General features: G+C 39.0%; 1 protein-coding gene across 1 annotated transcript; it reads left to right on the top strand.

Annotated features, from left to right (window-relative positions):
• The first annotated feature begins 1,723 nt into the window (after window positions 1–1,723).
• On the top strand, window positions 1,724–2,665 carry LOC141701885 (uncharacterized). Its single transcript, XM_074505512.1, has one exon. The coding sequence runs from the start codon at window positions 1,724–1,726 to the stop codon at window positions 2,663–2,665; it is 942 nt and encodes a 313-aa protein (XP_074361613.1).
• The last annotated feature ends 18,643 nt before the right edge of the window (window positions 2,666–21,308 follow it).

The raw sequence follows: 21,308 nt of genomic DNA, 5'->3' as shown, positions 1-21,308 counted from the left end.
CCATTTTGTTGATTTAAGCCACATTTGTGTGTGCTATTGGTAGTTTTGATCGTTTTAGAACCCCAATTTTGCTCTAGTTTTAATATTGCCTTTGTGTTCTAAAACCCCGCTACACTTATTCTGCCACATTATTGAGTAGTCCCAGAAGATTGTTTAAACTAGTCCCAAAAAACCATTTGTTACTGCTTGTTATTTTTTGGGATAGTTTCTGCGATTTTCGAAAAGCAACCTGTATTTTTTAGAAATGGCAAGACCAAGAAAGCATACTTTTGGGAGACCATCTGATAGCACTCAGGTTCAGGAGCCGGACCACTCCCAGGCCCTTGATCCAGGAGTCGATAGAGAGGCATTCCAAGAGCAACTATTGCAACACACTCCCGTTATGGAGAGAATTATAAACCCTAGAGACGCTAGAAGCCTTATTGAGCTGAACCAATACAAATACACTAATGTCCCGGTGGCCGAAGAGCACATGGCCAACCTTACAAGTGATGAACTGGTAGAAGCAATCCGTCTCTACAGGCAGGAGCAAACCCGGCTCCAGGAAGAAGCCTAATTTGAGGGAGAACCGGAGGAGTCCGGGACTCCCAGCAATCTAAGAGATCTGTCTTTGACCGGATTAGAGCTAAGGGAAAGAAAAGTAAGAAGGACCAGGGTAATAAGAAAGAAGCGGAAGCTGCTAAACAGAAAGGGTTGGAAGAGATGCGGGAGCAAATCAGAAAAGAGGAAGAAGTGATGCTCGAGATGAAAATCCAAAAAAGAATGCAGTTAGAAGAAGAAAAGCTATTGGCCAAGTCTGGGACCAAGAGAACCGGGAGAGATCCCACTCCGGAGCTGATTTCTGATGATGAAGAAGAAGAGAAGTAGAAATACTTGAAAGATATAATCTATGAATTGCAAAGGAAGATGGACAGAGACTGAGGAGTAGAAATTGGGAAAACATTAACTCCTTTCAGCCACTCCTTGGAGGCTATTCCCCGGCAACGGGACTTAAAGCACTATAATTTTGATTCTTTTGACGGTCTGGGAGACCCAGAGGAGCACTTGAACTACTTTGAGCAGATCGCAATATATTACTAATATATTACTACAATGACTTAACGAAATCAAGGTTCTTCGCATCAACTCTTAAGGGAGGGGCCCATAGATGGTTCAACAGGATCCCCTCCCGTAGCATCCATAGTTGGAAGGAGTTCCGCGCATCTTTTCTCTGGAGATTTCTAGCAAACAAAATGCATGAAATGCATATTTGTCAACTGGAAACAATCCGACAGCATGACAATGAGTGTCTCTCTACATATATGTGCCGTTTCTAGGAAGCAATCAACAAAGTCTTGAACTTAGACGAGCGTGAAGCACTGAGCATCTTCAGGAGAAACTTGGACCCAGAGCATAATGAGAGATATATTGTAGAACTGATCAATAAGGAGCCACAAAGTCTGGCGGCAGCTTACTCCATGGCTGCCAGATTCATAAAGGAAACTGATGTGCTCCAGGAAATGAGAATAATCCGGAATGGGGGGCCAAGAGTAAGAACACTGATGACCAACCGAAAGGGGGTTACCATTAGGACAAGAAGTTCAATCAAAACCAACAAAGCCAAGAAAGACAAACTACTCCAGTTTTTCAGACACTAGGTCCTAAGCCGGAGTCCAAGAACGATCCAGGACCCATAAAGCAACCCCGGGAGCCGAAGCAGGAGCCGGACTGGACTTCTCTCAACATGACCCGGGAGGAAACATTGAAGGAGGTAAAAGAAAAACCTTTTTGTTATCCTCCGAAGCCAATGCAAACTCCTCTGGAAAGCAGGCCTTACAATAGGCAGTGTGATTATCATGAGACTCATGGCCACAAGATAGAGAACTGCTTATCACTCAAGTACTTCATTGAGGACCAGGTGAAGAAAGGAAATATGAACAAATATCTAGTCCGGGACAACAACAACAACAATAGAGGGGAAGCTCAGAAGAGAGGAAAGAACGTAGTCAATGTAGTCCTACGGGGCTCCCACTTCCCACCTCGGAGCCCGGACTTCGGCAAAGAAGTGCTCTCAATCCAATCACTCCCAGACTTGGTGATATCCTTCAACGGTAAAGACTATGAAGGAGTCAACCCTCACCACAATGCAGCTTTAGTTGTCACTTTGGACATCTTCGATAATGAAGTAAGAAGAATGCTCATAGACAACGGTTCCTCAGTAAATATACTATTCAAGCACACAGTAGATCGAATGCAGTTAGGGAGCGCCCGCTCAAATGATTTCCAGGAGGATCCACTCTATAGGTTCGGACACAACTTAGTCCCGATTCAAGGGACTTTATATCTACTAGTCATTTTTGGAACTGCTCCTAACCAAGTAACCCATGTCATAAATTTCTATGTCATCAACACTCCTTCATCATATAATGGAATTATCGGCAGGTCAGCTCTAACTATGATGCAAGCAATAACTTCAATCTCCCATCTCAAAATCAAGTTCCCAACCTCGACAGGAGTTGGGGAGATAAAAGGAGATTATGGAGTTGCTGAAACATGCTATAGCCAAGGGTTAGTAATGGCAGAAACCCACCAGGATAACAAGAGGAAGGCCACAGTCCTTCGCAAACAGCAAAGCATCAAGAAGCACCGACCCCGGCCTAGGGAAGAAATAATAAAAGAAGTATAACTCATTGAATCAAGTCCGAACCAAGAAGCAAATATGCCAAGTCCACAAGGACCGGCAAACAACCAAGTCAAGGTAGTCGAAAAAGCAAATCAAGTCCTATACCAAGCTAGTCCTACCATGCAAGCAACCAAAGAAAAAGAATCAGAACAAGTGAACTTCTACCTAAAGAAGAATTCCGAGGCCAAAATTCATGAAATGGTCTCAAACAAAGAGCAAGCAAAAATCAAAGCTGCAGTTAAAACAGAAGAGGTCCAGACTGATAAAAGCAGCCCTAACAGAAAGGTGAAAGTTGGGTCAGGACTCAAGGAGTCCTTCAAAGAAAGACTATTATCCTTGCTCTGGGAGTACAAAGATATTTTTGCCTGGAGTCCAAGAGACATGCCCGGACTACATGAGTCCATAGCAATGCACAGCTTGGATGTCAACCCCAACATAAAACCTGTCAAACAAAAGAGAAGGAAATTCGCCCGGAGAGGCAAAAAGCCATAGAAGAAGAAGTGGAGAAGTTACTCAAAGTAGGAATCATCAAAGAAATCAAATACTCGGAGTGGCTAGCTAATGTTGTTATGGTGAAGAAGTCCAACGGCAAACGGAGAATGTGTGTGGACTATACTGATCTGAATGATGCATGCCCGAAGGACCCATACCGTCTCCCCAATATTGATCAATTTATAGATGCTACCTCCGGACACATCATGCTAAGTTTCATGGACGCCTTCTCTGGATACAACCAGATCAAGATGAACCCGAAGGACATACCTAAGACAACATTCATAACTCACAGAGCAGTCTATGCTTATGTGATGCTGCCCTTCGGACTGACAAGCGTAGGATCCACTTACCAAAGAGCCATGAATAATATATTCAAGTCTCAAATCGGCAGAAACTTGGAGTGCTATATCGACGATATGATTTCCAAATCAACAACAATACCAGGACATGTGCAAGATCTGAAGGAGTGCTTTGACAACCTGAGGAAGAACCAAATTAAACTGAATCCGGAGAAATGCACCTTCGGATTAGGAGCAGGCAAATTCTTAGGATTCATGATCAGCAGCAGAGGAATAGAAGCTAATCTGGAGAAGATAAAACCAATTCAGGAGATAAAGGCTCCCAGGACCCAAAAAGATGTGCAAAAGCTAGCAGGATCCCTAGCAGCACTCAGGAGATTTATCTCAAAACTAGCAGGGAGATGCTTACCATTCTTCGGTTTACTCAAGGGAGAAAGAAACAAAAAAGAAGTAAACTGGAGTCCGGAGTGCCAAAAGGCATTTGAGGAAATCAAGTCCTACCTCTCTCAGCCAACCGTCCTAACTAAGGCTCAACCAGGAGAGCCTCTCTACTTATAATTATCAGCAGGAGCACAAGCAGTAGGAGCTGCCCTAATCAGGGAAGAAAATGGAAAACAACAACCAGTCTACTACGTAAGCCAAGTTCTTAAAGATGCGGAAACAAGATACCCAAGACTAGAAAAATTTGCTTTCGCATTAGTCACAACATCAAGAAAGCTCAGGCACTACTTCCAAGAAAGAGAAATCAGAGAGGTCACAAACCAGCCTCATAGAAAGATAATTCACAAGCCAGATGTCTCAGGAAGGATAGTCAATTGGGCAGTGTAATTAAGCCAGTTCAACTTAAGCTTCATTCCCAGGACTGCCATCAAAGCTCAAACACTTGCAGATTTCACAATAGAATGTAACTTTCCGGAAGAAGAACCGGAACCAATGAACATAAATCCGAAGATAAACCAGGATGCAAATCCGGGAGCCTGGATATTGAAAGTGGATGGTTCTTCAACAAGCGAGAGGTCGGGAGCCGGACTTATACTAAAAAGTCCTGAGGGATTCACCATTCAAACAACTATATCCTTCAGTTTCCCAGCAACAAACAATCAGGCAGAGAATATGAAACAATGACTGCAGGACTAAAGCTCTCCAGGACTCTGAGGGTCCAGGACTTGAAAATCTATAGCGACTCCCAGATAGTGGTCAAGCAAACAAACGGCGAATATATAGCAAAGGACTATTCTGGCAAAGTATCAAGCACTGGTTCAAAGTTACCGAGCTTCAATCCCAAAGCATCAAGTCCTGTAAATATGTAGAAAAGAAAATGAAGAAGCGGATATCCTATCCAAGTTAGTCCGGAACTCATCAGACTTGGACTGCTCAGTTTACTTTGAAGAACTCTACAAACCATCTTTTGATTCTGGAGAGGTCTTGGAGATCGAAAGCAACCAGAACTGGATGACTCCCTTCATCAACTACTTAGAAAAAGGAGAGCTACCAGAAGATAAAGGAAAGGCCCAAAGACTGAAAGCAAAAACAACCAAGTTTTTCCTTGAAGAAGGACTAATTTACCGCAGGACTTTCTCATCTCCTACCCTGAAGTGCGTAGGCCCAGAAGAAGCAAAGTACTGTTTGACGGAAGTACACGAAGAGATAAGCGGAGATCACATGTCCGCAAAGGCCCTAGCTCATAAGATCATAAGACAAGGCTACTACTGGCCACCTATCCACCAGGACGCAATAGAGTTCGTGAAAAAATGCAAGGAATGCCAGCTCTTCAGCAATGTGTCCCGGATCAGCCCAGTCCTACCTTCCTCGGTCCTATCACCAATCCCCTTTGCCGCAGGGGTATTGACATTATGGGACCCTTTTCCCGAGCCAAAACGAGATCTCAGATACTTGTTAGTCTCAATTGATTACATGACCAAATGGGTTGAAGCGAAAGCAATGAGAACAATTAATCTGCAAGACTGCATAAAGTTTATGAACAACATTTTGATGAGGTTCAGAATTCCAAGAGTCCTAGTATCAGATAACGGACCACAGTTCATCGGATCAGAATTTGAGTCCTACCTTCAGGAGCGCGGGATCAAGCACAAAAAATTATCAGTAGCATATCCCCAAGGAAACGGGCAAGTAGAAATCACCAACAGAATCCTGCTCTGAGGTATTGAAAAGAGACTCAAAGAAAGCAAGAGCAAATGGCCAGAAGAACTACCAAGCGTACTATGTGAAGGGTTTTTAGCACATAAACGCAACGAAAATGTAAATTTAAATCTTAAAAAAAAAACTGAAACCCTCCGCAGGATCCATGCGAAAAATAATATTTAATTCGTAGTTCAGTATGTTTACCTTAAGAAACTTTACGTTAATGGAAAGATGGAGGTATTTAATAGCGATCCAAGAACGATGAACGGAAATCCCTAGTTGCTGCTCCTCAAGTGTGAAGCACTCCACCGGTATCCACCAAGAGTACAATATGATGGAGGAGGAAGAGGTTGAGAGAATTAGTTACCTCCCTCTTGTTCTACTTTAGAATTAGGGTTAATTATTTGGGTTTAGGCAAATAGGGTTTATAATAGTATATTTATAGGCAAAATTTTCAGCTGAAAATTTTCCATAAAATATTATTATTATTAACCCTTTAATTGATTATTCCTATTAACCAATTAACTAATAATTAAAACACCTTTTAATCATTAATCCCTTTTCTAAACACTTTAGAAAAATAATTCTCTCACTTTATTTAATTTCCAAAATTAAATTCTTAATTTATAATATTAAGAATTAATTAAATCTCAATTAATCAATTATTAAATCTGCTAATTAATTATTTATTTCACAAATAAATAATTACCAGCCATTATTAATTAATTCCTCCACCATTAAATCATTCTCTTTTATGGTGTGACCCTGTAGTTTCAATATTAAGCCGGTAGTAGAAATAAATAATAATAAATCTATTTTATCATTATTTATATGAATTCTCTCATTCATTAAATATGATTAATTAATAAATTAATCATATTTATTCTACATCGTGAGGGATACTTCTCAGCATATCGCGACTATCCGGATAATACGAATTCACTGCTTAGAATACCAAGAACGTATTCAGTGAGTAGTTACCGTACAATCAATTCCTTCTACCCTGCAATGTCACGATTAAATACAAGGCATGGAACTTGTGTCAAGCCTATCTTATTTAATCATTTTCTTTCCCATTCACTATGCTTAATTCTATTTAATGTAAATTAGAATCTCCTTTCTAATTTCATTCACTCTGGCCAGAGATTCCTGAACTAGCATTAGTGGATCAGCATTGAACATTCTCTTCCTTCACTGGAAGGGGTAGATCCTTTATTGATCATACACTATCTTCGTGTACAAATTCCTATACCCAGTAGAGCCCTTATAATTGTCCCTAGAGACTAAGAACTAAACCAAAGCATAGTTCAGTGTACACAAGATGACTATGATGACCTCAAGTCTAAGGATACTTGTACAACTATTACTATGTGAACAACTGCTGACACGTGAGTGAACTCCATCAGTTGTTCAGCTGTGTGAGTCATGTTCAGTGAACTTATTCTATAATAAGCACCTACATACTAGCTATAGTGTCACCACACAAATGTCTATGAGAACAGACATCCTTCATAATGAAGCAAGCATAGTATGTACTGATCTTTGTGGATTACTAATTACCAGTTAGTAATCCTACGACCAGAAAATATTTAAGTTTAGAGTTATCATCTTTTAGGTCTCATTATTATGATCTCATCATAATCCATAAAAAGCTTTACTCTAAACTATGGTATATCTTATTTAAACACTTAAATAGATAAAGCCCGCAATAAAACCAAAACAAGCCTTTTATTAATATCAATAAAATCAAAACAGATTACATAAAAGTTATTCCTAAATCATCATACATGATTGGACTTAAGACACATCTCTTTCAATCTCCCACTTGTACTAAAGCCAATCACTCTGGTATCTAATACCCATCTTGTCTTTATGACGATCAAAGTGACTTTGAGAAAGTGGCTTTGTGAGTGGGTCTGCTACGTTGTTATGTGTGTCAACTCTCTTGACGTCTCCTCTTTCAATAAAATACAAGAAATGTTACCGCGCTCCCACTAACCTTTTTGTAGACACATGGTTCATCTATGTTTTTGATAAAACCAAACTCTTTGATTGTCTCATCAAAATGGATGTTCCATCTACGAGAAGCTTGCTTTAAACCATATATGGTTCGCAGCAGCTTACACACTAGGTGTTCATTTCCCTTGGAAAGAAAACCCTCTGGCTGTGTCATATACACTTCCTCTTCAAGTTTCCCATTGAGGAAGGCCGTTTTCACGTCCATTTGCCAGATCTGATAGTCGTAGTAAGCAGCAATCGCAAGCAAAATCCGAATTGATTTTAACAGGGCTATAGGCAAAAAAGTTTCATCAAAGTCAATCCCTTGCCTTTGTCTGAATCTTTTTGCCACGAGCCTGGCCTTATAGGTCTCCACCTGCCCATCTGCTCCAATCTTTCTTTTGTATACCCACTTGCACCCAATAGGCTTAACACCTTCAGGCGCCTCAACCAGAGTTCATACTTGGTTGGTATACATAGATTCTATTTCGGATTTCAAGGCACTATGCCATTTCTCCGAGTCAACACTACTCATAGCCTCATTATAGGTCACAGGGTCGTTATCATCAATGATTGACAACTCATTGTCATTCTCAATGACAAGGCCATAATACCTCTCAGGTTGGCGAGACACTCTCCCTGACCTACGAATGGGTTGTTCCACAGAAGGTTGTTCAGTCTGAACAGGTGTTTCCACTTGATCCGTAGTAGTTTGTGCTTCTTGAACTTCATCAAGTTCAATTTTGCTCCCACTATTTCCTTCAAGGATAAACTGCTTTTCCAAGAAGGTAGCATGTCTGGAGATAAACACCCGATGATCGGTGTAAAAGTAATACCCTAAAGTCTCTTTAGGATATCCCACAAAATTACATTTTACAGATCGAGATTCCAGCTTATCTGGGTCAACTTTCTTGACATAAGCTGGACATCCCCAAATCTTAACGTGTTTAAGACTCGGTTTCCTTTCTTTCCATATCTCATATAGAGTTTGAGGAACATATTTGGAAGGCACCTTATTCAGTAAATATGCTGAGGTTTCCAATGCATAACCCCACAGGAATACTGGAAGATTCGCATAGCTCATCATGGACCGAACCATGTCTAACAAAGTTCGATTTCTCCTTTCAGATACCCCATTCAATTGTGGAGTATATGGAGGAGTCTACTGGGAGACTATACCATTTTCTTTGAGATAAGCTAGAAACTCTCCATTCAAGTATTCACCACCTCAATCTGATCAAAGAGTTATAATACTATGTTTGGTTTGTTTCTCCACTTCATACTTATATTCTTTGAACTTTTTAAAGGCTTCAGACTTGTGTTTCATCAAATACACATATCTGAATCTAGATCGATCATCTATGAAAGCAATGAAGTATGAAAATCCACCCATGGCTTGCGTAGACATTGGTCCACATACATCTGTGTGTACCAATCCTAGCAAATCTGCAGCCCTCTCTCCATGTCCACCAAATGGAGATTTGGTCATTTTACCAAATAGACAAGACTCGCATGTAAGATATGATTCAAAATCAAAGGGGTCAAGTAACCCTTCCTTATGCAATGTCCGCAGTCTATTTTCACTAATATGACCAAGTCCGCAGTGCCACAAGAAAGTGAGATTTTCATCAACCCTCTTTCTTTTATTAGTATGTTCAATTTGTAGTAAATTATGCTCTACGTCACATACATACAGACCATTGTTTAAAATACCACTTCCATAAAGAATGTTATCTCTAAGAATTGAACATTTATTATTCTGAATAACAAACGAAAATCCAGCCAATTCTAACATGGAATAGAAATAATATTCCTCACAATCGAGGGAACAAAATAACAATTATTTAGAACAATAGTCTTGCCCGTAGGCATATGTAAATGAAATGATCCTACAGCTTCAGCAGCAACTCTTGCTCCATTTCCCATCCGTAGAATCACCTCCTCTTCTTCAAGAGTCCTACTTCTCCTTAGTCCCTGCAACAAATTGTAAATATGAGAACCACAGGCGGTATCTAATACCCAAGTAGAAATTTGACTTAGTGACATATTAACTTTGATCATGAACATACCTGAATCAGAAGCGGTAGTCTCACTACCCTCCTTCTTCTTCAATTCTGCAAGGTAAACCTTGCAGTTCCTCTTCCAGTGCCCCACCTTGTTACAGTGAAAGCAAAAAGCTTTGCGTTTGGGGTCTTCGACTTTTGGTGGAACCGGCTTTTTCTCACCTACTTTCTTCTTCTTGGAAGGGTTCTTCTTCCTTTTCTTAGGATTGGAACCTTCACCAATTAGAAGAACAGAACTCTTCTTAGGGGGAAAATTCGATTCTGCAGTCTTTAACATGTTGTGGAGTTCAGGCAGGATGACATCCAGCTTATTCATGTTAAAGTTCATAACAAACTGCGAGAACGAACTCGGAAGTGATTGCAAGACCAAGTCTTGGCTCAGCTCCCCATCCATGGCAAAACCTAGTTGTCCAAGATGTTCAATCAAATTGATCATCTTAAGTACATGGTCATTCACAGATGATCCCTCAGACATCCTACAACCGAACAGTTCCTTCGATATCTCATATCGAGCTGTCCTCCCTGCCACATCATACAACTCTTGTAGATGCATAAGGATAGTGTGAGCATCCATATGCTCATGTTGCTTTTGTAGCTCAATGTTCATGGAAGCTAGCATGATGCATTGAGCAACATTTGCATCATCTATTCACTTACGATACACAACATGTTCATCATTATGTGCATCGCTAGCAGGTTCAGTAGGCTTAGGTGAGTCAAGCACATATTCCAGCTTCTCAACCCTGAGAACAATTCTCAAGTTTCGAAGCCAGTCAGCAAAATTAGGACCAGTCAACTTGTGAGCATCTAGTATACTCCGGAGTGATAGTGCAGAAGACATAACGAATATAGTAAATCTGTAAATGATGAACACATAACAACACTTAGCAAATATTCAATTTCATTTTAAGACACTATATGAATCAGGTCTTTATTCATAAGTGGATCCCACTAGTTTATCTAATTTATACAACCCCTAAGTGAAAATTAAGCATTCATAATGCTAGTGGGAATAGGAATCCTATATTCCATCACACAACCTCGGCTGTAGCACGAAATGTCATGTGATGTACAATAGGCAAACAACTCTTGTCAATTACATCTTATGTTATTCCCTAATAAAACTTTAGCCTCTTGAATAATTGAGTCACGGCTGTAACACGACAAAGTCAATATTCTAAGTCAAGTCTAACCCAACATTTCGTACAATTAAATCAGTCTCCAACGGCCCACGGCTGTAGCACGTAACGACCTTTAGATTCTAATACAATGTACACATCTCTATGTAATAGACAAGTATTTCTTAATATCGAAATCAAAGCCCTCGGCTGTAGCACGAAATGACAATGATTTAAAAATAAGATCCACTTTCTACCATGTTCGAAGGCTATGACCGACACAAGCCCGTTGTGTCATTGGTTAATTACTACTTGATATTATTTAATTTTAGAGGGATTATATTATGTTACAATCATAATCATATTATAAAGAGATTCTTCCTTTTAAATTAAATATTTCAAATCGATAATCAGATGATTCCCAGATCGGGGGGAGCATGTCAAGAGGCGTCACTTAATACCCCTTTCTTACAGATAGAAATCTGCTTTTGACAGAATCATCCTTTCTCTCAATATTGAAAATTCATATTTGATTACGTGTTTCATAAACACAAGAATCTCATGATTGTATTCATAATATTATTGTTAAGGCCAGAAACGATTCCTATTCTAGATTTTCTAGAGCACGCCTTATATTGATTTAAGTTCACCTAAATCTATCATCGCATGGTAAACATAGGCATATATCTCATATATAAAATTAAATAAACAAGTAAAAGTAAAGTGCAATAAAGTAAATGTGTTTGGTTATGGTCTCATCCTATGTGATCTTTATTAAGCTCATGATAAAGATCAAGGTTAATCTAATATGGAAATAAATACAACTACTTATTACATAAGTCTTCTTCTTTGTTTAGACTTCTTGTATGCCTCGTCTTCTTCTTTGTATCACCTCCATTGGATAGCCTTCTTGAGTCTTCAATTACATTACATAGATTGAAAGTAAAACTAATCTAATGAACTTACAAGAATAACTCAAGTTACATTCGAGATTTATGATTACAAAGATTGACGACATGCAAGTCGTATTTAAAACCAAAACCAAAATCATTACTCTAAGGTCGAAAGGCCATAACCATCCACCATGCTCATACAACACATAAAAGCATGTTAAAACACATAATCTGATCTTAACATATCATATTATCCATGATCTAATCATAAAAAAAAATGACAAAAATCAGAAAAATCAGAATTAAATCAGAAAAACAAGAATCACTATTTACGGGCAGTAAACGACGTCAAACGCCTTACAGACGAGTCGCTGATAGCTTTAGCTATCAGTTTTGTTCAGACGCTCGTTTATCTATGGAATAGGGTATTCGTTTGCATAAATCGGACACCAGACCCAGATTTCAGCAAATCTATAGCAGCCAATTCAGAATCCGTATCTAATATGATTCTCATAATTAGAACAAACATAAATCATGTATATATCAGTATATATACATATTACATAATCATCTTATGATTATACAACTCACATGAATATCATATACTCAAAACCATATATATATAAGCATATTATATCAACATCAAATCATGGTGAATCACGTACATGCTCATATATCGAAAACAGTTAAACACATAAACGAATTAAAAAAATTTCGCAAGTAGCTATGATGCCATTAAAGGGTTTTTAGCACATAAAGGCAACGAAAACTTAAATTTAAATCTTAAAAAAAAACTGAAACCCTCCGCAGGATCCATGCGAAAAATAATATTTAATTCGTAGTTCAGTATGTTTACCTTAAGAAGCTTTACGTTAATGGAAAGATGGAGGTCTTTAATAGCGATCCAAGAACGATGAATGGAGATCCCTAGCTGCTACTCCTCAAGTGTGAAGCACTCCACCGGTATCCACCAAGAGTACAATGTGATGGAGGAGGAAGAGGTTGAGAGAATTATTTGCCTCCCTCTTGTGTTCTACTTTAGAATTAGGGTTAATTATTTGGGTTTAGGCAAATAGGGTTTATAATAGTATATTTATAGGCAAAATTTTCAGCTGAAATTTTTCCATAAAATATTATTATTAACCCTTTAATTAATTATTCTTATTAACCAATTAACTAATAATTAAAACACCTTTTAATCATTAATCTCTTTTCTAAACACTTTAGAAAAATAATTCTCTCACTTGATTTAATTTCCAAAATTAAATTCTTAATTAATAATATTAAGAATTAATTAAATCTCATTTAATCAATTATTAAATCTACTAATTAATTATTTATTTCACAAATAAATAATTACCAGCCATTACTAATTAATTCCTCCACCATTAAATCATTCTCTTTTACGGTGTGACCCGGTAGGTTCAATATAAAGCCGGTAGTAGAAATAAATAATAATAAAACTATTTTATCATTATTTATATAAATTTTCCAATTCATTAAATATGATTAATTAATAAATTCACCATATTTATTCTACATCGTGAGGGATACTTCTCAGCATATCGCGACTATCTGGATAATACGAATTCACTGCTTAGAATACCAAGAACCTATTCACTGAGTAGTTACCGTATAATAATTCCTTCTACCCTGCAATGTCATGATTAAATACAAGGCATAGAACTTATGTCAAGCCTATCTTATTTAATCTTTTGCTTTCCCATTCACTATGCTTAGTTCTATTTAATGTAAATTAGAAACTCCTTTCTAATTTCATTCACTCTGGCCAGAGATTCCTGAACTAGCATAAGTGGATCAGCATTGAACATTCTCTTCCTTCACTGGAAAGGATAGATCCTTTATTAATCATACACAATCTTCGTGTACAAATTCCTATACCCAGTAGAGCCCTTATAATTGTCCCTGGAGACTAAGAACTAAACCAAGGCATTGTTCAGTGTACACAAGATGACTATGATGACCTCAAGTCTAAGGATACTTGTACAACTATCACTATGTGAACAACTGCTGATACGTGAGTGAACTCCATCAGTTGTTCAGCTGTGTGAGTCATGTTCAGTGAACTTATTCTATAATAAGCACCTACATACTAGCTATAGTGTCACCACACAAATGTCTATGAGAACAGACATCCTTCATAATGAAGCAAGCATAGTATGTACCGATCTTTGCGGATTACTAATTACCAGTTAGTAATCCTACGACCAGGAAATATTTAAGTTTAGAGTTATCATCTTTTAGGTCTCATTATTATGATCTCATCATAATCCATAAAAAGCTTTACTCTAAACTATGGTTTATCTTATTTAAACACTTAAATAGATAAAGCCCGCAATAAAACCAAAACAAGTCTTTTATTAATATCAATGAAATCAAAACAGATTACATAAAAGTTATTCCTAAATCATCATACATGATTGGACTTAGGACACATCTCTTTCACTATGGTCCTACAGGACAAGCCCCAGGACAAGCACCGGAGAAACTTCATTCAAACTAGCTTATGGAACAGAAAGCAATGCTTCCTATTGAGGTGGGATCTCCTTCTCATAGAGCAATAAACTTTGATGAAGAAGCCAACAAAGAAGGACTCAAAACAAACATGGAGCTAATTGATGAGGTCTGGGACCAAGCTGTAGAAAGGATGGAAAAATACAAGGAGAAGACCAAAGAGCACTTCAGTAAGAAGTCCAGAGTCAAAAACTTCCAAGTGGGAGACTTGGTCCTTTGAGACACAGAAGCATCAGATCCTACAAACACTGGAAAGCTAATGCCCAAATGGGAAGGACCATACAAGGTAAAAGAAGTCCTGAGGCCAGGAACCTACAAACTCCTGAACATGGATGGCTTAGAAGTCCCAAACACTTGGCATGGACTAAGATTAAGAAAATTCTACGAATAGGAAAAAAAAAACAAAGCAACCAAAATCTTGTAGCCAATATGGCAAGCAACCAGTTTGTTTTTACTTATTCTTTGTATGAATGACACACCGAATTAATGAAAAGCATTTCTCTTTTTACAATTATTAAAACTACCCACTAGTTCGGACAAGCTATTAGTCAGGACTAAGCAACCATATTTACTTAGAATTAATTTTCTATGTAAATAAGCCACCACTAGTCCGGACAGGCTATTAGTTAGGACTAGAGCAACCATATTTACTTAGAAATAATTTTCTAAGTAAAGAAGCCACCACCAGTCCGGACAAGCTATGAGTCTGGACTAGCGCAAACATATTTATTTAGAATTATTTTTTAAGTAAAAATAAAAACCACTAGTCCGGACTAACTATGAGTATGGATTAGCGCAAACATTTTTACTTAGAATTATTTTTTAAGTAAAAATAAATAACCACTAGTCCGGACTAACTATCAGTTTGGACTAGAGCAAACATATTTACTTAGAATTATTTTTCTAAGTAAAAATAAGAAACTACTAGTCCGGACCAAATATGAGTCTGGACTAGAGCAAACATATTTACTTAGAATAATTTTTCCAAGTAAAAATAAGCAACCATTAGTCCGGACCAAATATAAGTCTGGACTAGAGCAAACATATTTACTTAGAATTATTTTCTAAGTAAAAATAAGAAACCACTAGTCCTAACCAAATATTAGTCTGGACTAGAGCAACCATATAAACTTAGAAATTTTTTTAAGGCATCAATAAACAACAGCAAACCAAAAAGCAATCACAAGCGAATAAAATGAAATTAACCGGGTAGAGAGTGCCCGGAGCCAAGTGCGATTTACATTTACGAATAAGCAATCAGTTTAAAATAACAAATTTATAACTCAAGTTCAAATAGTCAACATCTAAGAATCCGGAGTTGTTGGCGGCAGGAAGCTAGGACAAGGACCATTAAATGGCTCTGGCTCACCGAGTCCAGCCTTGATATCCTGCTTAGCCTTAATGAATTCTTCCACAAAACTATCCCAATCAGCCTCCGGATTATTTTTGATGTGCCTCTCGGCCACCACCCAGCAGCGACCAACCTCCGGAGCACCAGCATTGGCAATAGCCCTGTCATACTCCTCAGAATTTTTGAAGGCAGCAATAACTTCACCCTCCGACTTCACAGCAGAAAGCTGCTTCCAGAGATCATCCAGTTCAGACTTCAGATCTGCAGCTTCCTACTCAGCATTTTCAACCCGAGTCGTAACATCAGTAAGGTGCTTATTCAGTCCGGACAAAGAAGTATCCTTAACAATAATCTGGTCCCTTAAGTCACTGATTTCAGCATCCTTATCAGCAATAAAAATCCGGGAATCCTTCAATTCATTATATGCAAGAGAAGCAGATCCGGCCATATAGCCACCAAGCTGCAAAAGAATAAAGGTACTTCTTACCAAAATATTCTACGGCCAAAGAATAGAAATAAAACAAGGGCATAATATAATATACCTGACCCTAGAGCCGGGAACACTCCTTCATAGTGGCATCAAATCCGGACTGATTCATTTTCTTCCAATCATCCTGAGTCGGGATCCCAGCCATGAAACGAGCAACCTTAACATCAAGCTCCGGGCTTCGCTTCTCTGGACTCTCAACATCCACACTTTTCCCTTTATCAACTTCGGACCCAGCAACAACATCAACATTTTAAGCCCAGGGAAGCTTGGCCCCAACAGTCCGGAGCCTCTTCTTCTTCCGGGCAACTTCACTTCCAGAACCTCCCTAAGAGGCTCAAACTCCTCCAAGATTGAAAATTTATCACCAACCTCAGGCTCAGCATCCGGCTCCGGACCCCTCTCATTCCCGCCAGACTCCGGCTTCGAAATAACATTACTCTGTGACCCCTCTTCCGGAGCCGCAGTGGAACCAGACCCACCAACTGCAGCTTTCTTAGGCAGTTTAAAAGCTTTCCCCAAACCCTTCAAGGCATCACTGTACGCCGAGGAAGACATATCTGGATTGTAATGAGGTAAACCTGCAAGAACATAAAGCAAAATAAAACTCAGCACAAGTACACAAAAAGGAGAAAGAACAAGACACATAAACCAGTCCGGACTAAAAAGAAAAAACTTACATCCCAGCTTATGCAGAGTCTTATACATCATGAATGTGTCTCGGGTCAGCTGAACACCCAGGAATTCACAAAAAGTGAGCACCATCCGGATTGCATCTCCCCGGAGAGTAGCTCGAGGGAACCGGGTCCGGACTCCCTCATGAGCAATGTGAGGGAGATACTTCAAATCCAGTCCCCTCAGCATAATAATCTCCCCATTCCAATGCTTCAGGGAAGACTGTTGAATAACAGGCCTATGGGAGGAGCCGTAACCACACTCTGCAGCCTGGAACTGAAGTTCGTGCAGAGGCATCTGACTAGACTTAACTAAGCTAAACAGGTGATGCCATAACTTAAACATCGGCTGCACCTTAAACTGGTTGCAGCAAGCGATGAACCAGGTCATCCATTTTATCCCATTATGAGTTATTTGCATCGGAGACAGCTGGTATTCATACTTACAGAGATGCTTCAGAAAGAGATATCAGTGTGGATTCCATCCGGAGTGTAGATGCTCCAACCACACCGGTACGAAGCCGTCCGCCGGTCTATGATAGATCCACTCGCCTGGCTCCGGCTACTTCCAATCAATCTGGGGATCCAACTGAAATGCAGCCCAGACTGATGGGTCCTGCGCCGCGTGATCCAAGGCAGCATACTCATCCTTCAGCTCATAAAACTCCTTGGCCACAATACTACCCGCAAAACCTCCTGTTAAATTCCTCGCGGTCATACGGCCCCGGACCAGCATTAGGTTGCTTGGCATAGTCGGACCGGATACTCCTATTAATACCAACTATTTTCTATATCATAGATCCCGGTAAAAAAATAACTTGGTACATTCACCCACAACCCCTTCGGCGTTCAAGGCACTTTCCTAGAAGAAATTCTACCTACAGTCAATTTAGTGATAGCATTGGCATCCGAGGTGGACGCCTTCTTCCCCATATCAATGCACTCGGAGTCACTAGACGAGTCTAAATTTCAACCTGACGACCCCAGATAGCAGGAGATGTAAGCATTGGCACGAGCTTTAGTCCGGACTATAAACCTAAAACAAGTGATAAAGGTTAGTCTAAATCCCTACAGTTTATTCATCTCTAAAACTACATGGTCCGGACTACCCTATGTTCAATTTTATTTAAAGTTAAAAGCAATCAGTCGGGATACTCGAAGCCCAAGAACCAAATATAAACCCACAAACAGAAAAACAACCAGCAAAAACCCGGACTACAAACACCCTAAAAATACCATCTTACTCCGGACTCAAGCCAAAAATACAAGAACATCATGATACTAAATACACAGCATTCAAGTCCGGACTCAGCCAAAAAACCTTAATCCCAGAAACACGATTAACCAAAACCAAAACACCAAACTATGCCCAAAAACACATACATACATACTTATAAACACATTCATAGCTATGAGCACAAGAACCATACGAAACAAAACAAGTAAGACCAAAGCAAGCAACAGGATTTCAAAGCGTATGCAAAACAAAGACAAAGAAAAGAAGAAGAAACTTACAGGTTTAGAGAAAATCGAGAAGTTGGGGACGACAGGCCAAAGAAACACAGCAAATCTTCAAAAATCTCCGCGACAAACAGCGACAAAGCTTAAGAGAAAATAGAGAGAAAGATAAGGAGATTTATGGAAAGGTAAAAAAGGAAAGAAAGGGGGAAGGACCCTTTAAATAGGCACGGTGAATTCCAAGGGCCAAGCCATGTGGCCAAATCTCAACCGTTCATCTAAAAGGCATATGTTTACACATCAGTATATATATACACAGCTATTAATGAAAGCAATTATTACTACACATCTTTCAAAAAAAGACAACTGTAACAATTCAAATCATTGGGGGGAAATATAAAAACCGTTTCAACTACCAAGTTCGGACTCCTGAACTCAACGCAATCCGGACGGGGGGGGGGCAAGAAAAGCTCAAATTCTTCTAAAGACAACCAACCTTAGTCCTGATTGGCTGAACTCAACGCAATCCGGACTAGGGGCAATAAAGCTCAAATTCTTCTAAAGACAAACAACTTTAGTCCTGATTGCTGAGCTCAACGCAATCCGGACTGGTGGGGCAAGGAAAGCCCAAATTCTTCTAAGGACAACCAACTTTAGTCCTGATTGCTGAACTCAACGCAATCCGGACTAGGGGGTAAGGAAAGCTCAAATTCTTCTGAAGACAACCAACCTTAGTCCTGATTGGCTGAACTCAACGCAATCCAGACTGGGGGGAAAGAAAGCTCAAATTCTTCTAAAGACAACCAACTTTAGTCCTGATTGCTGAACTCAACGCAATCCGGACTGGGGGGCAAGGAAAGCCCAAATTCTTCTAAGGACAATCAACTTTAGTCCTGATTGCTGAACTCAACGCAATCCGGATTGGGGGGCAAGAAAAGCTCAAATTCTTCTAATGATAACCAACTTTAGTCCTGATTGGCTGAACTCAACGCAATCCGGACTGGGGGGCAAGGAAAGCTCAAATTCTTCTAAGGACAACCAACTCTAGTCCTTGTTTCTAAACTCAATGCAATCCGGACTGGGTGGCAAGGAAAGCCCAAATTCTTCTAAAGATAACCAACCTTAGTCATGTTTGGTTGAACTCAACGTAATCCGGACTGGAGGCAAGATAAGCTCAAATTCTTCTAAAGACAACCAACTCTAGTCCTGATTGCTGAACTCAACGCAATCCGGACTGGGGGGCAAGGAAAGCTCAAATTCTTCTAAAGACAACAAACCTTAGTCCTGATTGCTGAACTCAAAGCAATCCGTACTAGGGGGACAAGGAAAGCTCTAATTCCTTTAAAGACAACAATCAAAAACTCATGTTCTTCAACAAACCCAACCTTTCTCCCCCATCTAGAAAATCTTCATAAGGGAGTGGGGGGCACATGATAGTACATATGACTCCTGCAAGGGCTAGGCCCGGACTCCTAACTCAATTCAGTCACACACACTACTAATCATAACTGGCCCAGTCCCACAAGCCCAATTTTGAGAAAACCCAGCACTTTCCTGAGCACATGATAGGGACAATTGTCACCCATCAATCATGGGAATAATCAGGGCACGTGTCAGAGGATCCTTAGAACATTCCTCGGCCAGTCCCGCGATGCCATGTGTAATGCATCCACTCCAGCCAGGTGTCCTCCGCTCCTAGAACCAACGGCTACGTTTCAAAGGTACCAACCCCAAAACCCTATCCTTGGGCTATAAATCGCCCAAGAAGGTAAGGCTTTGGGGTTAATCACTCTCTTGCACTCATATACACACACAACCACCTTGCATTCCTATCTATCTTCATCTTTCCCAAAAGCGAGTTCTTACTCTCACACCGGAGGCATCGCGGGACCCAAACCCCCCTTCCGGTGTTGTTTTGTAGGAGCCCCATGACAGCGGCACCTCCACAGCGGTGAAGGATCCAGGTATGGCGTCGAAAGAGCAGCCCTGCCACCAGAAGTTATCAGGACCTATATTCCACGTAAGCTTTGTGGGCCCCAATGTGGGTCCCACTTTTTAAAAACATTTTAGAACTCTAAGGAAACATAAAAATCAAGTTACAACTGATCCCTCCTTTTTTTACAATAGCAAGTTATAGTAACATAAAATATGATGTTGTCTTAGGCACCAAAGATATTACCTTGGACCCCTAAGGTAACATTGAAAAATCTATCTTTAAGAAAATGTTACCTTAGCTTATAAGTGAGGCAAAAACAACATATTAACCCCCCACTGCAACATTTTTTTAATGTTACAATAGGCATTTTATGGTGTAGTGTTTAATAGAGAACATACTAAAAATGAACTTTTCTAAGTTTTTTTTTCGATTATATTATCTTCCTGAAAATATTTGCAAAAATACGATGCAAATAAAATCAACAAGATATGCAACTAGTTGCATCAATGTTGCATGGAGTTGCAGAAACTCGTCGAGATTGTATCTAGTTGCAAAAAACTGTATTTTTGTCAAAAAAAATTAAAAAGTAATATTTTTTCAAATTAAAAAAATAAGTATTTTTGCAATTTTTTTAAAAATGTAACACTATTTCTACGAAAATGTTTTTGGACTTGGGTAATTTTAAAAAAGCTTAGTATTATGTTAACCAAAATAAATAAATTTTATAATAATCATCTCTACTATATTATAAACATTAAAAGTTTAGTTGCTACAGTCGTTCGTTGTTTACTTAATTACCCATATATTTTAAACTCTTCTAATTGAATTCTAATTCTAATTCAAATTATTCTAATGAATTTAATAATTGAAGCCAGTTAAGATGAAAAGAAGAACAGATAATCAAGTCCCTCATGAACGCACAATTTTCTCGTCCCTACACCTCTGAAAACTTTTTCTCAATCAAAAAAAATATTTTATATTATAAAACACGAAACACCAAAAGTTTGGTGGTACGGTCCTTCGTTAATTTACTTAATTAGTCATATATTTTAAACTCTTCTAATTCTATTCTAATTTTAATTCTAATTATTTTAATCAATTTATTAATTCAAGTCAATAAAGATGAGAAGAATATCGGACAATCAAGTTACTTGTAAACACACAATTCGGTCGTCCCTACCCCTTTGGAAACTTTTA

Source organism: Apium graveolens, chromosome 2, assembly GCF_009905375.1.
Source record: "Apium graveolens cultivar Ventura chromosome 2, ASM990537v1, whole genome shotgun sequence".
NCBI lineage: Eukaryota > Viridiplantae > Streptophyta > Magnoliopsida > Apiales > Apiaceae > Apium > Apium graveolens.
The sequence above is the reverse complement of the archived record's forward strand: the minus strand, read 5'-3'. Positions and strand labels throughout refer to the sequence as shown.

Coding starts and splice junctions, on each gene's coding strand:
- LOC141701885 (XM_074505512.1), top strand. CDS start 1,724: ATGACCCGGGAGGAAACATTGAAGGAGGTAAAAGAAAAACCTTTTTGT.